Raw genomic sequence first — 19,423 nt, 5'->3', positions numbered from 1 at the left:
TAAAAAGGACTCAGCATTACTACAATAACATTGTAAAATGAAAGAGGAAGATTCTGTCATCATGGAGGAAGACTGTAAAACTAAAGTCCAAATTATTGACCCTCATACAGCACAGAAAGCAAAACTTAACACTCCACATCGTTTGCTGAGTAAGTCAAACACATGCCCAGTCATTTTATTATCATGAATTCAATCTTCAGAGAAAACCAATAACCTTGCAATCCAGACCAAACATTCCCTAAACTCAAAGCCCAGAAGATGAAATGCTACAAGCTTCCAACTGACTGAGGTTTTGCAATGTTGTAATAAAATATTTCAGATTTTCCACTTGAACTGAAAGGCCTGTTAACATACACGCATTTTCAAAAATCATTTAAAACAAAATGACCCAATATTTATTATCATATTTGTCTCATATACAACATCTTTTACAACAATATGTAGTGGTTTGTATAATTTCCTTCTAAGTTCAATATCAAGTTTAGCAATGTACCGTACCATCTCTATGCTGATGATATTCAGCCATATTGCTCATTCAAAGTGTATAACTCCTTAAAACATTACCTCCTCAACTAACTGCTTGACTAGTAGATCTTAGATTTATGGCCCGACCCGAAATCCGGACTGGGTCGGGCCAAAATTATTTGCTTGATGGTCAGGTCGGGTTGGACTAGGGTTTCTGTGGCACGCGCATTTAATAAGCCTGCAATAAATCCAGCAGAGAGAAAACCAAACGAGACCACAAGACATAAAGTTGCGTTGATCTACTTATTACAGTCTAAATAGAGGAGTTGGTAGCTTACCCTGGAGCAGAAGTTCATTAGACTGCGCACATTGTTACACTCCTAATAATCACACATCCCAGATGATCTAAACTCTACTATTGAGCATCAAGCATTGATGCTAGACAAGGGCATTGGTGAAGCAAATATAAAATCTAAAATATATTGGAAATGTAGGTATGTTTGTCCAACAAACCTCTGGATCTCAGTGAAGTTAACATTGCCTTTTGAAAATCACTCTGACAACTACACAAAATCTGCTTCTTTCATTTCGGCAACATTCTCAAATAAATTGAAAATGCACCAAAAACTATGATTGCAATGATATTTTATACTTTTACTTCTTCTCATGTTGACTACTGTAATGACATTTTCCTTTGAATAAGAGGAAGCTCAACCATCTCCAGGTATCTCAGAACACTGCTGCTTGACTTTAAACCAACACACAAGAGAGATTGCATTTGTTGTGATCTAGTATCACTTCAGCAGTTACCCACTTATGCTATAGTTCATTTTAAAATCTTGTCGTTTACTTTTATAGCTCCTCTTACATGTCTGACCTGATCTCAACTTCCCTCCCAACCAACAGCGTGAGGTCTTCGGGTCAAAACCTGCAAGTTCTAGATAATAAAAGAAACCTGTTGGAAGATAAAGAATACCTGAGGTAGGACCGAGTGATTTAGACCAACAGAGCCTACTCCACGTGTAGAGTTGAATCTTACTGAGAAGCTGTGGCAGGACTTGAAAATAGCTGCTCACAGATGCTCTATGTTGCAATGAACAATGAGGAAAGAATTTAACTTCTAGATGTGCAAAGTCGGTAGAAATGCTCCAAAACATTATCTCAGCTGTAATTACAGTAAAATGTGGTTTGACAAAGTACTGAGTCAAGGGGGATGAATACAAATGCAATCTAAATAAAATCTTTCCAGATTTATTTATTTTTTAAACCAAGCAACATTTTCTTCCTCCAGGCGGCAGGTTTGTGTTACTTGTGTTGGCTTATGACCTAAAATCTTAATAAAATGTACTAATGTTTGTGGTTGTAATACGACAAAATGTGGAAAATGGGGAATTGATACTTTTGCAAGGCATTATAAGAGGGGATGCAAACAAAAAGGCAGGATAATGGGACGGCCATTTGCTTCATCTGATGACATCTGTTTAAAATATCTGCACTTCTTGGATTACTTAGCCCAGGAAGTTTTTAAAACAGTCACTAAATTCAACCATAATACGTAGCAATATGCCTGATCACTATTTTTTTTAAAAGCGTTCCAACTTGCTTTGACTCAAAAAAAGGTGGTTGAATTCATCTCCAGCAAAAGCTACACCTGGCTGTTCCAGAGAGGAATGACCTCCAGATGTATTTTTGAAGAAAGCTCACTTAGCACACATTACTGAGGCTTCAACATCACACACTGAAACTGATTTCACACAGAGCTGTTTTTTTCTTTTTACTCACTTTGACTCGGCCAACCTAGAATAGTGACTCAGGCTTTGGATACACAGCAGATGTGGGAACGGGTAGGCTAATCAGAAACACAACTTGTGACACAGTCGAGATCTGACTGAGGTAATCCCCCACTGGGTTTGTCCAGTTATAAAACTGCTATGCAAAGATACGCAGCCAATGGGTTTATTTGCAGTTACACATCATAAAGTGAACAGAATATTAAATCCTTTAAAGGCAGTTTGTTGTTATTGTTGTCGTTTGTTCTGTACAGTGCTATGCCCTGAAAACAATGTACTGTATTGAAGCCAGTGTGTGTTTTTTCTCAGACGATATAGCAGGGACATGTGCTGAGGAGGAGGGGAAAGGGAGAGGCTTGCTTCCTTCCTTCACTGCAAGTTACCAGGGGAGAGAAGAAATAGACATCACAAACAGAGGAAGAGGGATGGAACTGGAGAAAGAGGCAAAAACATACACAGAACAGCAGATGCAGGGCACAGAAAGGAGGGAATCGAAGCCTGAAGTTTGGGGAAAACATGTGGTAAGAAAAGATGGAAGAAAGGAACGGGAAGAGAAGACGAACAAGGCAAAAAAGAGGTGTTGGACATGAGGAGAGGGAGGAGCAACCTAACACTTATGTCATTTCTTCCTAATCTAAAAGCCAGAGAACCACAGTGTACCAAAACTTATAATACACACAATAATTCACAGGGCAAGCAACCTGGACATTGTTAAAACTGCTACACCATTTGTACCATCACACCGTGGCTTGACTGTTTTTTGTTTTTTTTTACAGCGGCCATAACTGCTGACAGACAGCAGAGGGCATATCAGTTTCTATGTTAATAATCCTTCACTATGATCCTTCCTGCTACTATAGAGCTGTAAAGTCAGCAAATTCAAGCACACCACAGTACTGTTATGTAATCTATAATGCAATAATGTGGAGCATATTCATCATTATAACAGACAGGGATTTCACTGGGGGGCGCAGGCTGGTTAAAGTAAGCTACAAAAGCAATCGAGTGTTGCGTTGACTGCGGACAGCACCACAAAAAGGTCCAGTTTGTTTCCATATTGAGTCATTTGTCTGTTCCTGCATCCCATCACCTCAAAGGGTTTCCATTAACTGATTGAAAGAGCAATGTTAACCTTACTACAGAAACAAAAGGATATAAAAAAGTAAAAAGCTGTAGTTTTTTATCGATGGGTTGGACATCAATTTTAATTAACAGTGTTTAAACATATTCAGCTCATTATATGAGAATAGAGATACACAATGTGTGGAAAAATGACCAATTACAATAGCAATTACAATACTATTGCTGAATGTTGCAATGGCAAGATAAAGCATGATTACCCCACATTTCCCTGAGTCCTTTATTTTCTCTTTATTATAATAACCCTACTGATCTATTTTACCATCATCTACTAAAACTATGCATCAAGTTTGGGACTGACAGCAGTGGAAGCCCATCCGATAGGTGAAATTAGCTATTTGCTCACAGAAGTCCCAATAATAAAGATGTTCCAAATGTTATAAATTACAAGATAATGACTGAGACTGAGCTGTTTTCAGACATAACGTTTTTTTTGTTCTGAAACAATCTGAGATTTTTTATTACTGTGTTCCCTTAATGCGACATCTGTGTGGTCCGATGAGGCTACCGCTAACAGATTGCTATGAGCCATTAACAGTCCTCGGTCGGTAAACGTCACTGGCTAATAATCAAGCAAGCTCGTTTAAAGTAAACATGTGAGCCAGTATGTTAAGTACTGGCTTCCTTTAACTGTTTATTTCATGAAAATAAAAAGACCATTTACAAGACTAAAGTCTCACTTTCTCCATCTCTGGTGACCTCCAAAGCAGATATAGTGGCAACATCTCTGGCACTGTTTTCAAAATGTTAACAAACCTGATTTATAAGCACATTTATTTAATACAGCAACTTTTTCACAAACCCCCATCCACACCCAAAAAGTCCTACGGAGCGATCAAAAGGTTTTAATAAGTTTATCAACTGCAAATAAAAATGACCATATACTGTCAATACATGTTAACTTAAGAAGGGATGGGCTGATGCTCTGTGTTTATGATTTAAGTGCTTCATACCACATCCTTTAGCCATTAGTCTGTCAGTGTTACACCCTTGCTCTTACTCTGAAGTGATTACATTTCATTGTCACAGCAGCGAGTTGTTCACATTCTGGCTTTCCATAAGTTTTAAAGTGTTGTCACGGTGTTTGTAGTTTTATTGCTGAATATCAGCCGTTTTTAAATATGTGTTGGAAGCATCTTCTCCTTACTCTGTGGCTGAGAACAGAATAACAAAGCAACTTCACAACTACTTCTTTTATTATTTCAATATAACAGCCTCAAGCACTGATCCAAGACCTCAAGCATGAAGCACACACCTTCTTACACTGAGCCCATAATATTGGCTTAAACTTACTTCATGTTAATAGCAGGATAGGATCTCTTCAAAGAAGACTTCAGCTTGAAGAGAAAGATTAAGGTTTTATTAAAGCAAGATTGGCTTATTCTTAACTTTATAAGTGATTTTGTTTGATAAAGAACATCTGTTTTTATTCAACCACTGATTTTCACTCATTTCTGTGACCACAGAAGTCGACGAAGCTGAAGAAGAAGACCACACATGCTGGCAATCTGCATGGGCTTTGAAGCCCGATGGGAATAACTCATCAAAAAAAGATTGACAAACTAAAAACAATCATCATGAAGCCATTTTCTTTGAAAACCCAAAACACTATGATACAGTGAAAATTATGCTATATATAATGAGTAGATTCTAAAGCTTACATGGACACGATTGTGCAGTTTTGTCAAATGATATTAAGCTCTAAATATGAAGAGTTTGAGTGACTCTGAAGAAGACAAGGCTCTTGTCAGACAGTGTCCTAACCAACCCGACAGCTGGCGTGTTATGAGGGAGATTGTGCTTCATTCAAATGTGCTACTGCGTTATGTGAAGAATCTTGAGTTTTGATTTTCATAGTGTGCCTGGTAACAGCAACTCTAATGAAAAAAAACCTTTCATAGAAAGTAAGGCTGAGTCACCCAAAGTGTCTCGATTCAGCTGCACCATGTTGTCCTCAATAGCAGGAACTTACTAATGTAGAAATAAGGAGCATTCACAAGGCAGCAAACGTCATATATTTTTTCCTTAGATGTAAGGAACCAAGGCATAAAAATCACAAGTAATTGAATAAAACTCTGCCTTGGAAAAAAGTAACTCATTTCCTGCCAAGCAGATCCGGGAGCTAGGAGGACATGATCATGGGTCAGTCAGACAGCAATGAACTATCTAAAAAACAAACAAAAAAACTTCTAACATGAGTCTTTCATCAGTCCTGTTTGGCAATGAGATGAAAATTTCAGCCACAACAGAGCTACGCAAAACTGCTGTTACTGTTCAGTGTTGCACCCCATTGATCCACTGCACTAGTGGAAAATGAATGAAAACAAATATCCAAAGGGGGTTTTCAGCAGCAGCACTCAAGCTAAACGGTCTAAGCTTCATGTGGTGGATAAGCGTTCCCAAACAGCATATAAGCCTCAGTTAAAATGAAGGATAGAAATTATTACTGCATTTCTCATGTTACTTCACATGAATGTTTTTCGCAGTAGCAGTAAGTTTGTCTTTATAGTGATGCTTATAAAGCTGTGAAAACAATCACTGTATGAATAAAGCACTATGTCAATAGTTTAGCAATAGTTAGCACATTAATCAAGCATCCCATTAGAAAGAGATTGCTCTACACTGTAAAACTTCCCAAAAAAAAGAACATCCTTTCTACAGAATTTAAACATTTTATTACTACGTGTGCCCCCCCCCACCACCCTGCAAAAAAGCAGCAACACAACCAGTGCTAGCTGATACTAAAGAATCTATTGAATATTTCTCTACAAAGAAGGAAAAGTAAAGATCAGACTTTTCCTGGTTGATGACCTCATGAAACAGAAAATATGCTGGATGTGTTTACCAAGGTAGTGGCTCTGAACCTGAGTGAAGTTGGCCCCCCCACCTTCTTCAAATTAGACAAAATTGGTGTCAATCAACTCGGCTACGTTTGTGCTGGTTTGTGCAGCAAAAATTTTCGTTTGTGCCGTTATCATTTTAAAGATATAAAGAAATGTTTTTAGAGGTCATCAAAGGTCAACCAGCCCTCTTAATATCTTTAAAATGATAGCTGCACAAATGAAAATCTTTGCTGCACAAACCAGCACAAATGTAGCCGAGTTGATTGACACCAATTTTGTCTAATTTGAAGAAGGTGGGGGGGCCAACTTCACTCAGGTTGGCTCTGAATCTAACAAAAAAGGAATTGAAAAAAAGAACGTCCACCTATGTCTCTAAAATTCATCTGATCATTCAAAACAAAAAACGTGCTTCAAAGTTTATGCCACTGATCGGTATGAAAACAAACGTTATTGACAATATTTCTCCAGAATTTCACCTATCAAATAGAAATCAAAGTTCATTGGTGCATTTCTAACAGTACAACAAGAAGTCGGAGTGTACGACTCCAATGTGAAAAAAGAAAAGGGTGGGAGACTAGACTGGTGCACGGTTCTAAAGAACTACAAAATAAATTGTTCTTTAGAACCATTTCAGAACTACTTCGAATCAGGGTTTCAGAAAACAACAGTAATAATGATGCAAAATCTCCAGTTGCCAAACATCTCATTACAGCTGGCCCCGATATTGGTGGACATTTCAAGATATTAAATTGTGCCAGCTCCTAAAACAGGAGGCAACAGAGATAAACTCTTGTTAAGGAAGACATTTTGGATCTACTCCTTACAGTTCACTACAAATCTGCAAGACTACAATAAATGTTTTTATATTTGAATTTCTGTAGAGTGCTGCATATTATTATTTTTTGTTTAATTGCCACTGATTGGACTCTTTTCTCCAAGATGTTTATTCTTTGGCCTGATTATCCAGCTTGTCTCTGGCTTAGTTGCCCTTTAATTTCTATATAGATACATTGTTCGTCAGACCATTACCGATTTCAGGTTTTACTTGGTGTGAACAGTTTGTTTATATTTCGTCTAATATTTTTTTTTCCCTCAGAGCTAACATGCATAGAGAAAAAAAGAGTGTTACACTTGCTTTGATAAAGTGTAACAAAAAAATAAGGGAAGGACAGGATGATCTATCTTTATTCATCAACACATACTGCTGTATCTCAAAAGATCAGAATGTCATCAACAAGTTAATTTGTTTCTGTAATTTCCTGTATTTCATCCCATCTTCTGTATTTCTTTCAGTTAATTTTGATCATCAAAAAGTCAAAATTCAGTTTCTCAGAGAATTAGAGCAAAACTAAGATTTAAAAAAAAAAAAGGTTTTTAATAAAAAAAAAAAAGTTCACTTAGCAGAACGTGTGTCTATATACGTACAATATAGAATAGAATAGAATAGAATTCAACTTTATTGTCATTGCACTGTCACAAGTACAAGCAACGAGATGTAGTTTGCATCTATCCAGAAGTGCTCTACAAGATATAAATATTTATTTACGGATGTACAAGACTATGTATGTATGGACTATAAGGGGTTATAGCAAGAGATATAGATATTGTGTATAAATATAAATATGGGAGCTATATGCACAGATTATACAGAATATATAAGAATGTTAGGGAATGAATTATAGATAAATAATGGCAGATAAAATTTTCAGGTTGTATGTGTGTGTGTAGAAAACAGTCCGTGATGTCTGTGTGTGTGTGAGGATAGTCCATGTGTTATTGTTGTATGAGAGGATAGGGGAGTACAGTCCTTATAGTTTATGTTTTATGTCAGGAGGCGTTCATAAGCGTGACAGCTGTGGGAAAGAAGCTGTTCCGGTGTTCTTTATGCGCACGCAATAGGTTGTGGCTCCTTTTGTATAAGTTGCTGCATCGATGCCGAGTGACATTGAGAAGACCAGCCTGCGGCTTTGCTGAGGTGATGATGAGATTGATTTAATGACAGCCTTTAACTTCTCCACATTGTCAGGTCTTGTCAGACATGTTATCAAGCTCAGTTGTACCTTGCTCATTAAACCAGGTATTGGTAGCTCTAGTAGCGTCAGCAGGAGTCAAGTCCTGCTGGAAAATGAAATCAACATCTTCATAAAACTTCTCAGCAGATGGAAGAAGGAGGTGCTTTAAAAAGAGGCTTCGCTGACATGGAGGACACAACGACCCAACACAATGACCACTAGGGCTGCACTGATATTACAAATATAGTGTTCTTGCAATGTCAGTATGTGCAACATACATATTGTAAAGAACTGCTCGAAGTGAAATAATTGTTGGCTAATATTTTCCAAGTGTTATAAACTTGCATTTTTCATACTAATGAAATATTTAGGTGTAAATACTCTTGACACCGGACACTAATGACGTTGCTCAAAATTGATTGATGGAAGCACAGGAAAGAAGAAAAGAGGCAAATATGCAATTAATATCATCGCAATATTTACTAATATTTAGGCACCGATTGCAGCTTTCTGCCGATCACCGATCTTTAAAAAGTCTGACCTGCCAATTCCAATTTTGCCCGATACTGATAAGACCGGTAGGTAAGATCAGCTTCACATATAACACGTACAGTTTGTAATACAGAGTATTGGTCGATCACAGAGCTCCCAAAATGAAATTGGGGGCCGATTTATGGGTGCACCTCTGCTAATATTATCTGTATCGTAGTTTTGTCTTTTTTTTTGCAGCCCTAACAATAAAAATTAATGTCAGATACCGACAACAACCACATATAACATTCACAAAAGAGATAAGATCAGATTGTCAACAAGATAGTTGGACTGCAGCACAACTGTTCAAGTCATCTGTTGAAAGTTTTTTTTTTTACATGCACTGTATAGAAAGACAATGTTTTCCCTGTTACATTTCCTAAACGTCAGAAAAATTCAAGAATTCTTAGAAATAATCATATCTCATTGGCATTTTGTAGAATAGTCTTTTATACTGTATAACTTGGTTAAAACATTTCAAGCATTTTTTTCACAAGCTTCTGATAATTTACTGGAATTTCAGGTTTCATCTTCCTTCCTAATTTTCCTTGGGACTGAGATCAGACCTTTACGGTCATTCAGTCACTTTCTAACTAATTTAGCAGCATGATTAAGACCATGGGAGGTCCATTTATGCCAAAGCTTTAACTTGCTGCCTAATGGCTTGAGATATTGCTTCGGTATTTCCACATAGTGTTCTTTCCACATGATGCCATCTAATGTCTGAAGTTCACAAGTCCTCCCTGCACAAAAACTCCCACGCAACATGATGCTGCCACCTCTGTACTTCTGAACTGGCACGTTGATCTCAGACTTTCAAGGTTTATCACTTTTTCCTCCAAATGTAGCAATAATAATTATGCCCAATTCTCTCTTTCATTATCTGGGATTTAGCCAAACAGGTATTTTAATATTCCTAAATGGTATAAAACAGGACAAGTTTAGTCAGATTTAAAGTCAATAATTAAAAAAAATGTCATCAGTCTAAGCAAATATATAGTTTTAAGTGATTATCACTTGTAATCTATATTGGATTTAATTGCATTATTATATGAGAGTTACTGAAAATTGAGGATATTCCAATTTACTTCCAGGCACATGTTGCATTTACAGACTGAAAGTTGTGGGAAATATTAGTTTGAAGCATTTATTAAGAAAAACAAAAAAACATGTAAACAGCTCTTTTATTCTGTAACCTTTTTAAACCCACTGATAAATATATTACATTCGCTTTAGCCTAATCTTGTTAGAATAAAAATTGAGCTGTGCAACTGTCAAGTGAAATCTCTGCCAAAGTTGTGAAATTTCCTGTCACGCCTTTTCTAAATGCGCAGTGCCTGAGTAAAAACATACTGTTGTAGTATTTTTGCCTGCGTTTCTATTAGGTTAACTCTAAAATACGAGTTAAAATGAAGAATTAACGTCAAAACCAAAGATAAAGTACAATATTTTCTGGGAAAACTAACTAACCTCCTCTTCTTCTGCTGCTCAGACCGAGAACTGGCTGCAAAATTCATCAAGTTTTCATTACTCGGAGGCAACAATGTAGCCGCATAAACAGCCCCCGGGTTATAAAACTCCACCGCCTGCTTGTTCGCTGGCTGTTTAACTAGTTTTATGACAGCTGGGCAGCACAGCCAGCGATAAATTTAGAAACGCACACCCCGCGTATATAGATGCACGAATTCATTTAACAGCAATCCAGTTAGCCAGATTAGCACAAAGCTTAAGAGTTTCGTCGGAGTGTTTCTAAGTACTTTATGTCAAAAGGGGGAAAGAAAAAAAAAACTAAAGTTAAACAAAGAGAGAAAGAAACGAGCAGACTTCCTGGATAAAGATAGCGGATTGTGTGTGTGAGAGAGAAGCAAGAGGAAGACATACTGACATCACACACACGCGCGCGCGCACGCATACCCACGCAATAAAAAACACACTCACCGCTCGTTGACTGAGACACGGCAGACACAGCGGTCTGACCCATATTCAGCTCCGGCGGCGGGCCGGACCGGGTTCTCCCCCCCCCGCCCCCCACCAGAACCCGCTATCACGGCTTCCTATCCCCGCATAAGCTCCGTCCGCAGCCGTCGAGCGCGTTCATCTCAAGAGAAGAAGTTTCACGCAGAGATGGCCGAGGCGCAGGAAACTTGGTTCATGCACTGAGAGAGAGTGAGTGAGTGAGTGGGTCTCTACTACGTAGTGACGTCCCCTCCCACCTCGTCGTCCTGTGAGCGGCTGCAAAATGCCTCTCATTCCACCATGCAGATCAGAGAAGCTGCTGAGGTCTGACACCTCCAGCCGTCAGCTGAAAACTAAACAAGCCAAGGAATATTGGAAACCAGAACTTTATTTAGAGGGGGTGGGGGAAGTAAGTGAGTTCCCTGCTGGATTTAAGTACAAATCTGAAAGTCTGCGTCTTCATTTTTTAGACATTTTAATGCCTCTTTTCTTCATTAGATTAAGTTTATGTGACATCTGGCTCCAGCCTGGGCCAATTAAATGCCCCATTCACTCTGACACCCAAAAATTTAATCCAGAATTCCTTTGGAAATTACTAACTAGAGTCCACTGCTGTGAAATGTAATCTCAGAATAAATGCAGCTGAAGGCCTCAGCTGGTTTGACAAAACAACATTAGTGACCAGACAGCATCACCAACAGCAAGGAAGGGAAGACATGTTTAAAAGTTTAAAGTAGGGTTAGGTTGAAAATGAACAAGTTTCTACCATGACCACCTAAACCAGGGATATGCAACCTGCATAAAGATAAGCACTCCATTATTCAATGTCATGCCTGATGAAGAGAAGGTAAATTATAAGCATATTTTCACAATCTTAGTTAATTTCCTTCCAAGAGTGTGATGATTCCAGAGATCTATGCTGAGAGTTTCTGAAATACAGCACAGGTTGTTGAATCTTCTTTGAAGCAGACTGAAAAGCTCAATAATTGTCTACAGTCATCCCTACAACTTACAGTATATTGAACTTCTCCTTTGGCCAAGCTGGAACCCAACATCAGCTTCCCCTAACAACCATCTGGTTGTGCCTATAACATACTCGCTGACCTCTGGGAAGATCTGACCCCTGGCCTGGACACTGTCGGATAAAATTAGATGTTACAAAAATAGATCAGTGTTACATTTGCAAACATATTCAGATGAAACCAGATGGTTATGTATATAAGCAGACATACTTTCTCACTTACTGACATTAAATCAGACTACATTTTTCCTGGGATAGGTCAGCGAGGATTTCAAAAAAATACTTATATTTGCTGTATACCAGATGTTTTTTTTTTTTTTAAGGTAGTTTTTCTTTAATCACATGTTGTGTTTTTTTAATCCATACATTTAGTAGTAGAAAATAATCTGCACCATTTCTACATGGATTTGAACTGGCTTTCTAAGAGCAAGAATAGGATTGTTTGAGTCTGTGATAAAGGCCTGACTATGTAACACTGCAGAAACAGTCACAAGTCACGGGTTTTGGCACAAAAACCGTCATCGATGTATAGGGGGCATCACTTTGTTAGTCCACAGTAATTATAAAAGCTTAAGGTTTGGATGTCAGTGGCTTTGAATGAGCATCGGTACGGTAAGTTCTGTTTGCTATGAATTCAGTGAGAGTACAGAATGGCTATAACTCTGCTCTGGGTCATACAGGAGACAAATCAGTCAGTTTGTCAGCATGAAATGAGGATGCCGTAGTAGCATCTGGCTAATAATAGACATACTATTAGCTTCAATTACACCACGTCTGCCTCTGAATTAAGGCAGGAAACTGCTTGACCGTGTTTGTGTGAGGGGCAGCTTTAGCCATCAGTGTCAACAGAGTGTCAGCTGAAACCTCGCAGAACCATCGCCTGACAAGAGCGAGCTATCACTACACTAACACACAAATACACAAATACGGGCACAATAATAATTTGCATGACTTCAAGGAACATCGCATCGACTTCATATGGACATTTCACTGCGTTCCAATTAGACAATCCCTTACCTCCACTTGCAAAATTACAAATCTTACTATCAAATAACTTTAAACTTTTTAAAATATGTAAAGACTCACATTCTCCCCCCTTTTCTCACAAACCCCAGCACTGAGACTGACTCGGTAAATGGGAGCGTAGGGTAAAATGATTTTTAATTTAGTCCAAGACTGCCATCTAGTGTTCATAAGAGCATAATTTCAAGTCCATCCAGCTGTCCCGCTTGTCCTTGAAAGAGGAGAGTTGGTGCCTACCTCCAGCAATCACTGTCCAAAAGGCAGAATAAGAGAAAAACGACTAAGAAAAAGGTTATTGGACACAATATTGTTGTGTCTAATTGGGTTTTCACTCTTTCATATGCCATAAAAGAGTGAAAAAACAAGTCTTCAGTTTTATTTCATCACAAAAGGAAGAAAAGTCTTGCCTCAGACTTTCACAGAAAGTGTTTTATAGCATGTGAACTCCAAATATTGTCTTATTTACACAGAATAATGGGCAACCAAAATTAAACAGTTTCACTAGATCTTATTAAAATGTTTGTGCAAACCAGGCCCGGCGGCATGGGCGGGCATTGGGGGGCATTGCCCGCCCACAGAGTCAGCGCTGGACTGGAAGCTGTTTGTTGTTTTTACCTTAGAATGGCCAACTTTCTGTTATTCCTATATCAATTTGGTAAGGTAAGGGCTTCCGCACTTCCCATATCTGTGTCCTCTGTCACTGTTTGCAGCAGTTAAAACTGTTTAATCCGTTAACACCTCGTAACCTGTTATTCCTAGCCGCCTTTAAACGCAACATGAGCGCTACGACCCTCGCGCTGGGTTTACACCTGTGCGGCAGCGACGGAGGCCTGCTGCTGTGCAGGTGTGTTAGAATTACGCAGGAAACCAGCAAAACGCAAAGAACTTGGCACAGTTTTCCCCCTAAACTAACCGACTGAGTTGAGTAATGCTGTTCAATAATGGTAATGGTAGCTAAATGATGACTAGCTAATAACAATACTAGGCCACTTGTTAAGCTTGTTAACAAGTAGCCTGTAGACTACCGATGTTGTTGTCTACAGGCTACGTAGATTCATTTTGCCCCCCAAAATAAGTCCATGCCCCCTCTGTTAAACTCGTCTGGAGCCGGGGCTGGTGCAACCTTGCTTTTACCAACTTTCATACAACAATCATATGCCACTTCTGCAGCGATTCAGTGATTTATATATAGTCTTCTTCTTTTTTTTTACATGTCCATGTACTAATTCAGGTAGACGCTAACAGTGACGGTATCGTCAACTCTTAAGTTTAATCACCATATCTGACTGCAGGACTCTGTTAAAAATTTAATTTGGGAGCAACTGAGACAGCCACAGCTTTATAGGAAGGTCATTAGTGAATGAGATGGAAGTAGATAATTGAAGATGCAGGAAGTCCTGGAGGAGGTGGGAGGATAAAGACAGAACAGGGGGATGGAATTACTTAGAGCGCTTAACAGAGCAAAGTGACTGCGTTAGCATTGACTGTGATGTGATATTATATACAGTACTTCTTCTGTTTGATCAAATTTATTGGAGGCTGTGTGTGTTAAGGAACAATTATCAGGTGAACAGTACAGACTTGCTAAAGAACACAAGGGAACAAAAAGCATCATGAAGATCAATAAAAACACCAGATAGGTCACGGAGAAGTTTAATAGGTTATAAAAAAATTTAAAAAAGGTCACTGTTGAAAGATGGCTGTAAGAAGACATGACTAGCATCCAGGGGAAAAGAAGTTATAGGTTGCTAAAGACATTCAACATTCAGCCAGAGCTGCAATTGATTGGTTGAGCTCAGCAAAAGTCCAGGTTTTAGGCATGTGAAAATTAAGAATTGGTGTTCACAAATGTTTTGCGTTCAATCTAATTTAGCTTAAATTTTTTTTACAATCATTTCCTCTTTTAAATGTTCTTTTTTTTCATAAAACACCTTGTAAACCATGTATTATTTTTCTTTCTCTTCACAAGACTGTACTACGTTGTCTATTTCTGTGACAATAAATTCAGAATAAAAAACATTGAAATCTGTGTTTGGAATGTTGCGTAATGTGGAATAGTTAAAAGGTTATGAATCCTTTTTTATCACTGCATATATTATGTTTTGTGTTCACATTAGCGTATTCTGGGGTTTCACTTGGTGTAAACAAGTTTGCCTGTTGGCCTTGTTTTAAATAAAATAAATCATATTTAATGTGATTCCAGACATATTTGACTGCCTAAACAAAAAAAAGTGACTAAATTCAAAATGTTTTTGTGGTTAACTTTTTAAAGATTGTCCAGAAGTTTAGTCACATTCTGATAAGTTTACTAAACTGGTCCAGTGAAAGGATTTCATTCTTGACATTCTGACAGGCATTCCGTCAAAGTCAAAACAAACAAAAGACACCACGGTTGAGTTTTCCAAAATTAGCCTGATACCTGTAGTGTATATCCGAGTGCCTCTTTTTGAGCATTGATTATTCTGCTTCTAACTGTTCTGATCAGCTGCAGAACAAAGTTCCCTCTGGATTTAACCTGGATCAATATGACGCTTTTACTTGTAATCTCTGCAAATACACTGCCTTCACAGCTGGAGAAATGGACATGAACCGTTTCATAATTTCTCTACCAGGATATTTCTTTCTTTTTTTTTAGGAAGTTGGTCCTAAGTGTCCTGGTATTAAATAACAGAGATGAACTGACCGTTCAAAGACCATAGCAGCTGAAGGAGTCGAGGTTCCGGAGAAGTGGGGAAAAGGAAGGAAGAGAGTCATCAAATATTAAGTAGTAGCCTCAGCAGAACAAGAGATAATAATTGTTTAAGTGCTATTTTTTTCCAGAGGCTTTCTCTCCTCTCTGACTTATTTATTAAACTCGATGTCTTCCGTGGTATAGTCCAATCCCCCCAGTTGAGCCTCACATGTGTGCACTTTCGCAACAAACTGAAGTCTAAAACAGAAAAACATACTCCAAGCACTCCTGTTTTGCAAAGTTCCTGCTTGTCCGTAAATGGCTTGAGTATGAGAAGTTACTAACTGAGTGACCTTTAAAGAGTCGATGCTGAGAGATTGCCACGCTGGGATCATGATTCAGACTCCAAACTGTCAAAACAGTGAAGTGTGATTCAGCGAGAACCAGCGACCCAGCTAAGCAACGACAAATTAGGGGTGAAGAGTCCCAATGAAATGTTGTTGTATCCCTGCAGAGTTCCATTGCATTAAATTATAAATGAGAAAAAGTATATTGTGTGCTTAAACAAGGCCTGGAAAAAAGGAAATTCATGCTTGAGAACCAACAGGCACTAAAATGAAATTTTCATTTCATCCTTCTAGCATGATCACCAGTCAAAGGCCCCAGTGGAAAATGGCTCTCTATGATTCATCAATGAGATCAATAAGTGAGGACTCGCACAAACAGGAAAAGGCCTTATCATTTTGCTCTTTAAAATTTTGATGAATTCATCTCCTGCTGCATCTTTTGAGTGGTCTAAAAAAAAACCTTACCGCATTCACCCGTTAAGATCTGTTACTTCTTTCGTCTAACCATTCAACTTCAATTACAGGTCTAGCTATCCATGACTGCCAAATCAGTGGAGTGGGTTTTAACCAAATGCTAAATTATTAAATATGTTGCCTTGTAAGTGTACTCATGCCCACTGAATTTAAAACAGTTTATTAGGATTTCGACCGATATACATTGGGCAAAATTGTGAAGTGAAAGCAAAAATACATCTTTTTTTTACATATTAAAATGCTGTGGCTGGCAGTGGGAACAGTAGACCTACTCAATGAGATGTTTGTGGGTTTGAGTCTAACCTTCTCCCCTGCCACAAGTTGTTGTGCTCTTGGGCAAAGCATTAACCCCAAGTTGTCTTCTGATGTCCGAACGGATGTGTGTTTTGAGAAAAGTTGGCCAAATACGTTTCTAGTGTACAAGTGCTATGAGAAATTCATTTCACTTTAACAATTTCAGTCCACTTATGTGTGTTTTTCATCTTGATTCATCCCCCTTTTCGCTGAAGTCCCTAAATAAAAAATAGCAAAGGTCTGACTGTAGAAAGTGGAAAGATCTGCATCTCACGTGGGAGATCGGATAGACAGGACAACTATAAGATGTGCACACTGCAAATGTGAGCTTTTGTAGAAGACTAGTCAGAAGAAAACATGTAGGAGACACAACAAATGTTGCTACTACTGTTGCAGCAGTAGTAGCAACATGATGTGGAGATCCTGGTCAGAGTTTATTAGAAGAAGATAGGAGATCAATAAGGAAGAAACCTGAAGATGTAGTTTGGACAGGACATAGGTCTGGGGTGCACATACAAAGAGCTATAGCAGAATTATGTTAATATGGATAAAGGCACATTGCTGAAATGACTCAGAGTCCAGACCTAAGTCCAGGTGATAATGTGTAGCAAGACTGGGAGCATTGATTTTCATAGACACTCTTCATTCAAACGGACTGAGCTGGAGCTGCTTGAGAATGAGAAAATATTTTAGTATCCAAATGTGCAAGCAATTTAAAAACTGCAATTCTGCACTATTTTTTGTTGGTCTATCACATAAGAGTCCAATAAAATACATTACCGATGCAAAAGGATGCACTTCTGCAGTGCAATGAAACATAAAATGAATGGCTGCATGTGATTTTGTTCAGGCAGCCGATTATTCAAATGATCAATCGGTATTGGGCTATTGTTACTGCGCGCCCTCCAATCCCACACACCGACAAGGAAAGCGCCTCCCAATTCTGAAAATAAACCTTTATCTCCCATGCTTACAATATCATGCACCCTCATCCATTTTTAGTCGATCTTATCAGCACGGGGTTCTAATGTAAGACCAAAGCAAGCGGCGACTTCTGGCTTCTCTTTCTCTTCACATCTTCCGGTCAGCTTGCCTGAAATCCGATCTCCTGTTTGTTGTATTCCGTTCGGCGCAACCCATAAGCTGCCATCACTGCTAAAATGTTGTCTGCATAAATCAATAGTTGACATCCTGCCAGACCGGGCAGCCAGACCAAAGCAAGCAGGAGAGACACAAAGAAGCGCGCGGTGCAGCACTGGCGTGAAAAGAGCTTTGCACCATGCGGCATGGTTGATAGTAACTGTAGGACAAAAAGGTCAGGGTTGAAGGAAAATGTGCAAACATAGCATGGATGAAAATCTTATTAAGTTAAAGCCAAACGTGGGGAGTAAACACACATCTTTTATTTCTGCACCTGCACGCTCCAACTTTATACGGTAAAATGTGCACACATTTACCAGATGGCAATTATCAGCTGCAGAAACAGTTGGCTTGAGCCTGTCCGCCATGTTTACTTAGTTGTGTTGTGAGGCTATTAGCGTCCAGTTTCAAGCCTAAACATGGCTTGTTTTAAAGTAGGCTACCAGTGGTTGATAATGGTTGCTTTGGCTACCGTCCAGCTAGCTTTTGCTCACACACTGTCCTCAGGTTTAGCACTGTAAGGCTTCAAAATGTTCCACACAACTTTTTGAAGCTCACATATTAAATCTAAAGTTAGAAGCGCAATAAAACTTTCTGTTAAAAAAATCAGTTAATGTAAACACTTTTAGTTAAACAGTCGATGTAAAAAGAAATATATATATAAAAAATACAACATATGATCAACAGAGAAACAGAAGGGAAGTTATTCTTTTAAAAAGCAAGTGGGAATTTCTGCCAGATCTACCTGTCAAACAAGCGGATCAATCTAAAGTTATGTTGTTTTACCAGAGCAGGACTCGCCTCTATTAAATATTAAAGCCTGCAGGGAATACGGAGAGTTATCTTCAAACCCAAGCAGCATTTGTGACATAACTGAAGCTGAAGGTGTGGCTTTGTTTCTAACTTTAGTGTCTAAATGCAGAAGTGAAGGTGCTGTCAACCATGGTCAATAGCCTTTTTGTTAAAAAACGCTCCTACCAGCACAGAAATATAAACTAATTGTGCTAGTAAATTATTATAGTTACACAGGCACATAAAGGCTGGAATTACTCTGTCACACTGACACAAAAAAGCCACACAAAAAACAAAAAGGGAACATGTGTAGTGCTCAGCCCCATGACAGATTTCTTCTGCTTTTTCTTTTTGTTGTTACACTAAAATGTTACTGATCATCAAACCAAATTTTCAAATTATGACTTAATTTATTTAAGGAAAGACATTTTCTAAAGCCATCTGAAAATATGGAATAAAGTCTTTGCCTCCCTCTAACAACTGGCTGTGTTGCATTCACTGGAAGTTAGTTTTTCACATCGACGTGGGGGACTTTTGACCCTCTCCTCTTTGTAAAACTGTCTTAATTCAGCCACATGCCAGGGTTTTCTTTTAGCATGAGCAGACTGCTTAAGGGCATTCCCCAACAGTTCAGTCTGGACTTTAACTGGACCACATTGAAACATACTGTATGTTTTAGCCGTTCCCAAGGTAGACTTGCTGGTGAATTTCGTCCTGTTGCGTAACTCAAGTGTGAATGAGTTCAAGGTCACAAAGGGATGGCTGGATATTCTTGTTCAGGATTTTCTGGGGGCAAATCATTAAGCTTCTCAAGCAGAGCCAGACCACCACACTGCCACCACCAAGTTTGACTGTTGGTATGATCTTCTGTTTCAGAAATGCTGAGTTTGTTTTTGTGCCAAATATACGGGAGCACGTACCTTC

General features: G+C 38.6%; 1 protein-coding gene across 6 annotated transcripts in view; it reads right to left on the bottom strand.

Annotated features, from left to right (window-relative positions):
- Positions 1 to 19,423, bottom strand: part of LOC102217681 (phosphatase and actin regulator 2) — a 50,498-nt gene that overhangs the window by 22,047 nt on the left and 9,028 nt on the right. The window contains exon 1 of one of the 6 annotated variants that reach the window (XM_023327641.1): positions 10,720 to 11,037. The exons of the other annotated variants lie outside the window; for them this stretch is intronic. Coding sequence (XP_023183409.1) covers positions 10,720 to 10,762 — 43 coding nt within the window. The 5' untranslated portion in view covers positions 10,763 to 11,037. Of the gene's footprint in view, positions 1 to 10,719; positions 11,038 to 19,423 lie in introns of those variants that run through there. 6 annotated transcript variants of the gene reach the window in all.

Source organism: Xiphophorus maculatus, chromosome 22, assembly GCF_002775205.1.
Source record: "Xiphophorus maculatus strain JP 163 A chromosome 22, X_maculatus-5.0-male, whole genome shotgun sequence".
NCBI lineage: Eukaryota > Metazoa > Chordata > Actinopteri > Cyprinodontiformes > Poeciliidae > Xiphophorus > Xiphophorus maculatus.
Note: the sequence above shows the minus strand (reverse complement) of the source record. Positions and strands in the feature narration are given on the sequence as shown.